The following is a 6,822-nucleotide window of genomic DNA, read 5'->3' as shown; positions in this document are numbered from 1 at the left end:
CTATGTTTGACTTGATTCATTCTCCTCGTTTCTATAAAGAAGGAATCCACCAAAATACCCCGAATGTTTTACTCTCCATGATATCCTGACTTTTTGCTATTTGAAAAATGACTCCACTTTTTATGACATTTTCCAAATACAGTACACTATTTGTGAAATGATGTCACAAAAGCACTTATTGTGACATCATCACGCGCTGCTTTGTACGGTCTCTGTAGGCTAGCATCGCATTCACCGCACATCTCGGCTCGTAATATGCGCTTAAGACAGAACGACAAAATGCAAACATATTTCACAACAACAACAACAACAGCAACAACGACGACGACGACAACAACAACAACAAAATCTGCTGAAGAGAAAAAGGAAACGGTTTCTGTTACAGATCGAGAAGAAAAAGGAGGAATGCACGTCCGGTATGCCTACTTATCCACTTGAAAGTACTCCTCATTATTTTCCTCGTACACACATGAATTCATATCAATTTAAAGAAGGTTGAAAGGCGGCGGCCTAACCACACGCACACACAACTCCCTCCCCCTTTTTTTTCCGCCTTCTCAATCTTAGGACGGCGACCGCCCCATCGCTCCTCCCTTAAATTGCTATGCCGGTGTCTAGAACTTAATGCGTAATCACCGACCTTTTTCCAGCAACGAAATCGATAGATTTAAACAATTTATGTATTGTGTTAATTCTTCTAAAGCATTGCAAACTCAGAGACACTTCAGTTTGAATTCAAATTTTCTCTCTTTAATGATTTCATAGTCAAGTTAAAATATCTGAAAGTTACATGATTGGTCTTGTACCGATAATTATTATACATGAGGAGATTCTAGAGGGTCAAAGAACCATTGTGTCAATTTGCCTACCAGGTTACATCACGGCACCAATGGTGAAGTTCTCAAAGATGGCATTAATCCGAAAACAATATAACTATGACGGCTGTTACCCTTTGCAATACACGGATATCGAAATTTTGAAACACGGTAAATATTTTTGCTTGTACACAGGAAAGCTGATTTGAAATTGAAACAGCAAATCAAAGTAATGCCCTTTGAGTTCCAATTGAATCATTTGCTCCCGTTAAACCCACAAAATTGTTAGGAAAGATGATGCCCTGTACATACATTATATCTACACATTGAAAATCTTAGAATATACTTTTAATCACATTGTATACTGAGTAGTATAAAGTTGAGGTGGAAAAATCTCTTTTGTCTACGTGCAGTCAGATTAAAATCTGCATTAGCAAAATGTCCAATACTGTTATAAAATGAACGGCGAATCTGTTTATCGAGGAAATAATACTGACCTAATTTTACAAAAATCAATCCCTGGAATTTTCATTAACAAGCAACGCGACTGCTGAACTTAACGCGATATTCCAGTGCTTTGAATATAAAATTATTATGTACAGTTTCACTGACGTCGTTGTCTGAATCGTTCAGATGAAAAGGGCTGCAGTGATCACAGCCAGAAGCAGCATCGTCACGACCAGGAGACCGATGTCGACAAACAGACAAGTGCGACGCCGTCTGTCGTCGCTTGCTGGTGTCTCGTCCTGTGAGAAACAGACAGACAGACAGACAGACAGACAGAGAAAACAACAAAATACTTCTTATTTCAGGACCAATGATGGCTATTTCGAACGAAGTCTCACAGCTATACATACCTCAGCTATGTTTTGTTGCAGAACTTCCTCGGATGCACTCTAAATCAAATGTTAAGACCGTGTCACACCTTTCCCGGCAAGCTACGCGGGCTTGTTGCGAGGAGGGATTTTCCAGCACGCAGGAGATTTTCCGCGGTCGGACAACTAATGTTTGCGAGTTTCGCACTTGTTTCTTACCTAGTAGACTAGTGCTACTAATACCTTCTACTGGTGTTCTGCGTGTACTTCTGCGAGCGAACCCCCACGACTCACAAGTTTTGAGCATGCTCAAGGCCTTGTCATTCCGTATCTGGGGAAGTTTTGCGGCTTGACTTGCGGGGAAACAAATTTGCTACCTGGAGCTCTTCGCAGTTGGTCCGCACCTAATAGTACCTATAAGCGCGCATCTCGCCTGTAGTTGCCCGGAGGTGCGCACGCAAGTCCGATTTAACCGCAGCCAAGTTTTGAGGATGACCAAAACTTTTTCCGGGTGAGTCGCGGGGATGCCCTGAGAGGTCCACGCAGAACGCCAGTAGGAGGCCCTTAGCAGCAGCGCCTCGAAGGCAACTCCCACACAGGTGCTTCGCAGTCCCCGTATGCAGCCAAGATAATGACATTCTGTGAGACTTCTGCCATTCCTTCAGAGGAATTCCTCCGGGCGACTACGGGTGAGATACGTGCTAGGTACTGTCATGTGCGGGTCATCTGCGGGGACCTCCGGGCGGTAAAATTGTTCTTTGCAAGTCGCACGCAAGGCTTGCCCGGAAAGGTGTGACACGGCTTTTAGGGCCTACATTTCGCTGCTCCTGCGGACTGAGTTGCCGAACATAGTGGGCCGTTACTTTTCCTCGGCGCCCTATAGACACTGCGCTATTTATTGTGCATGAGTAACAAGTCGCCATTTTGTGGCAGCATTATCGAGCGCATGCGAATGTTGCAGTTCGTGATTTCATTTTATCAGAGTAGATAGAAGATTTTGTACAATTTGGAATTGGACACTCACAGAGCAGAGAATGATATAGCAAGAAGAGGCAGAGAAACTCTGAAGTATGTCATGTTCTACATCAGAAGAATGGTTACTTTGGTGTTAAATTAAATCAATTATACGTTGCATGCAGTCATTATTACTATTCGTGCTGTGATTTTCTTCATAAACTGGATATTTCGATTCTTCTTGAGTAAAATCGTCCCATCTCTACGTGGTATGTGTGCACCTGAATTCAAATGATGTTATCATACTGAATCTGCAAATATCTTCATACCAACACACACCAATTTCCTATTCTGCTTGTGGAAATACGTTTTACTACCCTTGTTGAAGATCTTATTCAGATAAGATTCATTAATGCTTTCAGCAATTATTTATAGAAGATGGTGACTCCTGTATGCAGATGTACGCTGTTATTTGGTATGGTTCGAGTTACACTTTCAAGTTCTTGCTGATGGATCAAATGGTCAGGAGATTAGAATATAGGACGAAATTCGAAATATGAAAAAAAAAAATGTCGCATAAACAGAATCATTAAAAAAGATGACAACGAACCTTCTCCTGTAGAACTAGATGTTCACGGACATGACTTCGAGATGCGGGACTACTAGTACTGGCATTGCAGGCGAACAGGAGGGCATTGATGACGATGATGATGGCAGAGAGCACCATGCCAGCCAGCAGATACCGTCCGAGTCTCGTGGTCATGTAAGCGGGCACTTCTCCGCTGAGCGCCATTGCCTGCACGACCAGGGCGACGAACACGAGCCCAGCGAAGATGATCCGCTTTCCGTAAGCCGCCGGCGTCATGAAGAAGACGGCAACGATGAGCCAGACGTTGATGACGGCCGGTCCAACGAGGGCGCTGGCATTTCTGCGTCTGATGACGATCGTGCAGTCGAGCATTTCGTACTCCTCCGGGCAGCACTCGTACAGTTGCTGACGTACCGCGACGGGAGCGCGGACGAGTTCCCAAGTAGGGTTCGGACGATAGCTTCCGACGTCTACATGGTCAAAGAGAGGAGACAAACGGATGGTGTGCGTACTTTGCGTCCACGATAGCCATGTTAAGATGCATTCCTGGACATTAAAGTGACGAAAGGAAAAAATATCTGTGTTTATGATTCAGAAACATAATGCAGATAATGATAATGTGGCCCGTCTTTCAATTTAAGCATTTCTACTTGTTGCAGGGACACTGGGAATATATGAAATAACATTTTCGATAACGATCTCTAGATTGATTAGATAATTGTGATTCAATTTTGGTATATCGATAATGCTTGGCACCAACGCTATGATGCATCAAATTACTCATGTAGGTCTTATATAAAATGGTGTGTCACTAATCGGTAAACTTCTGTTATGAATGGGTACACTTTGATATTCTTCAGACGAAAATAATGAAACACACATCACAGACAGGCACTTATTGTCTGTTGTTATTAGGGGAATAAAACCAAAATGTACATTTGGATTGAGTGAATGCAGCAATACAATTAGTAAAACACATCAGTGACAGTTTGAAGAAGAATGGACAGTTCATTGAAAAGTTGTAAATTTTAAAGCGAAGGTGCCACCATATCGCTGAATGAAAAGAGAACAATATTTTGTAACGTCACTTGAAAAACGCTAAGAAGAATTCTTGCCTTTCTAGCATTATGAAGGAACACTTTCCTTATATACCTATTTCGGGGAGCGAGGGAAATTATATTACCCTTTGCATTTTTATGTCAGGAACAAATCGAGGGAATGTTGACCTCTTATCAAAAAAAAAAAAAATTAGTTAAATTCTCTCTACACTTAGTATAGTTTCCATACATGACGTCAGAAAATGCTGTCAGTGTAGTCTTCTCATCCAGCGATGGTGGCACCAAAACTTCGTAACCTTTCAATAAATTTATTGTCCGATTTTCCTCAAACTTTCATTGATGTGTGCTACTATAAATACTAGTATTGCTGCATCCAATGATATCAATCCACGTGTCTATTTACGTTTCATTCCTCTTAATATATGCATCATATAAATCAATTTAAAAACCAGAATTTGACTACCGTGAATACAGTTCGCAATTAAAAAAAAAAAAAAAGAAAAGAAACTATCTGAAGTGTTGGTCATTTCAAGAAGGAGATTATTCCGACATACCTGTGTGTCGTAAGGGTACATAGAGACATCAAACACACAGGTGGTCTTGAGGACAGACGCTGGGAAGATCATCACATGTCCAGTGTAATAGACTCGTGCATTCAGGTCAGGTATTAAGTCTTTAGAACCCAAGCTGTAGAAAACCGATGAAAAAAATTCGAAAAACTAACTCCAACAAATTTCCACATTGATTTCACGAAACAGTGACAAAAACGAAACTTTCATTTTCGGATGACAGAACCTTCGGAATAGCGAACATCAACCGAATTCAATGGAGTGATGTCAGGACGCCTCTTTTCTCCCAAAATAAATGACCAAACCACAAATTTTCACTAGATTTCTTGGCAGAATGAAGTCAAAAGTATAAGCCTGCATCCCCTATTGACGTTTGTTGAATTGCAATAATCTAGCGATGCTTTGATTTTGAATAAGAATGGTTTGTAGAAACTAAATTATCGATCCAACACATATCTTTATACATTGTAGTTTCGTTTGAAGCATTTCGCATTTACTTCCAGCTCCAGTTCTTTCATAGTTCGTTTTATATGCACAATATTAGAGACTCTTGTAGCGTAATAGGACCATGCAGCTCAAGACTTGTCAAACTGGAGACACTGTTACACAGTTAGATAATGATAAGCATGCCTTTTCATGAAAACTATAGGCGTACATTAATTTTATGTAAAATATACAGCCATGTCAGCGCTCCCCCGTTTTATTGAAGTCCTCGGGACCGACGGTTTGATTTCGTTATATCGAAATTTTGTTAAAGCTGACCATTAAAGTAGTTAAAGACTATATTATGATTATAATTTGGGACCTGAATTTTTATTTCGTTATAACCGTGTTCGTATCATAACGGGAGTGCACTGTATATAGGACAGTCGACATAGGTGAAGGGGCAACAGAGATGGTTAATATTTCTGTTGTGGTATTTTTCGCTCTGTACGGAATCTGAAAAAAAAAAACTAATTGAGTTAGTCTTGCTACGGAAATAAGAAGGGATAATTTCTAAGATTTATTAAAAAAAAATAAATCACCTCAGTCCTTGTTCATTGTCAATAAAAATGACAGGAACAAGAGCAAAAGAAAGAGTTAGTTTTCTCCAAGTTGTTCGCTTTCACAAACCTGTTTGTCACCACTATGTCGGGAATCCATAGTTTCTTGACGGAAATCTCCAGCTCGGAGACGTTGAACTCCTCAGGATTCCAAGACAGTCGTGAATCATCCCACGACTTGAAGACATGGCCATGAAAAAACGAGAGAAAGATCAGACCTTACTGATAGATCTGCTGGGTGGTGTTTCATAAAGCTGTTCTTAAAGTTACGAACGACTTAAGAACGACTGGTGATCAGTTCTTGCGCTGAATTATTGAAGTTCTGATAAGTATAGCACATTTGTTTCTTGTGTGTGTTTGTTGGAGAAAGCATCGCCATGGTAATTTTTTTTTTGTGAAGTGAATTATTTGCACAGTATCTAAGTAATGTTATTTCAAATTTGGAATGTGTCATGATTTATAGATGTAGTTATGTAAGACACACTTTGTGTTATTTTGATAAGGCGCTGCCATGGTAATGGTATAATATACATTTTTTTTGAGATTTTTTGGAGTGAATTATAAAAATATATATTGGGATTTGTAGATGATATATTTTTTGATGTATAATGATGATACACGAAAGGATATTAATGAATATATTCATGAGTTGAATAATTGTATGAAAGTGATATAATCATTATATTAATAGTTTTTGTATAGTTGTAAATGTCGGGTTAATGTATTATTTTGTTATGGTGCGTTATTGTATGTTAATACGAGTGAGTTTTATTCGTATTCTGTGATAATTATGTCTGTGGCGTACCTGTGATGTATTGAATGTTTATTTTGTTGTGATATCCATGTACAAAGAATTTCCAGAGTGGACAGTAAAGTAATCAATCAATCAATCAATCAATCAGAATGTGTTCCAGTCGTTCTTAAGTCGTTCGTGATTTTTAAGAACAACTTTATGAACGCCCCCCCCCCCCCGTGGATT

At 39.8% G+C, this 6,822-nt stretch overlaps 1 protein-coding gene across 1 annotated transcript in view; it reads right to left on the bottom strand.

Annotated features, from left to right (window-relative positions):
• Nucleotides 1–745: 745 nt before the first annotated feature.
• Nucleotides 746–6,822, bottom strand: part of LOC140233194 (neuronal acetylcholine receptor subunit alpha-2-like) — an 8,654-nt gene continuing 2,577 nt past the window's right edge. The window contains exons 4-7 of the mRNA XM_072313307.1: nucleotides 5,914–6,020; nucleotides 4,786–4,918; nucleotides 3,195–3,719; nucleotides 746–1,561 (exon numbers count right to left, since the gene is read on the bottom strand). Of these exons, the coding sequence (XP_072169408.1) occupies nucleotides 1,445–1,561; nucleotides 3,195–3,719; nucleotides 4,786–4,918; nucleotides 5,914–6,020 (882 nt within the window). The 3' untranslated portion in view covers nucleotides 746–1,444. The remainder of the gene's footprint in view (nucleotides 1,562–3,194; nucleotides 3,720–4,785; nucleotides 4,919–5,913; nucleotides 6,021–6,822) is intronic.

Source organism: Diadema setosum, chromosome 9, assembly GCF_964275005.1.
Source record: "Diadema setosum chromosome 9, eeDiaSeto1, whole genome shotgun sequence".
Taxonomy (NCBI): Eukaryota; Metazoa; Echinodermata; class Echinoidea; order Diadematoida; family Diadematidae; genus Diadema; species Diadema setosum.
Note: the sequence above shows the minus strand (reverse complement) of the source record. Positions and strands in the feature narration are given on the sequence as shown.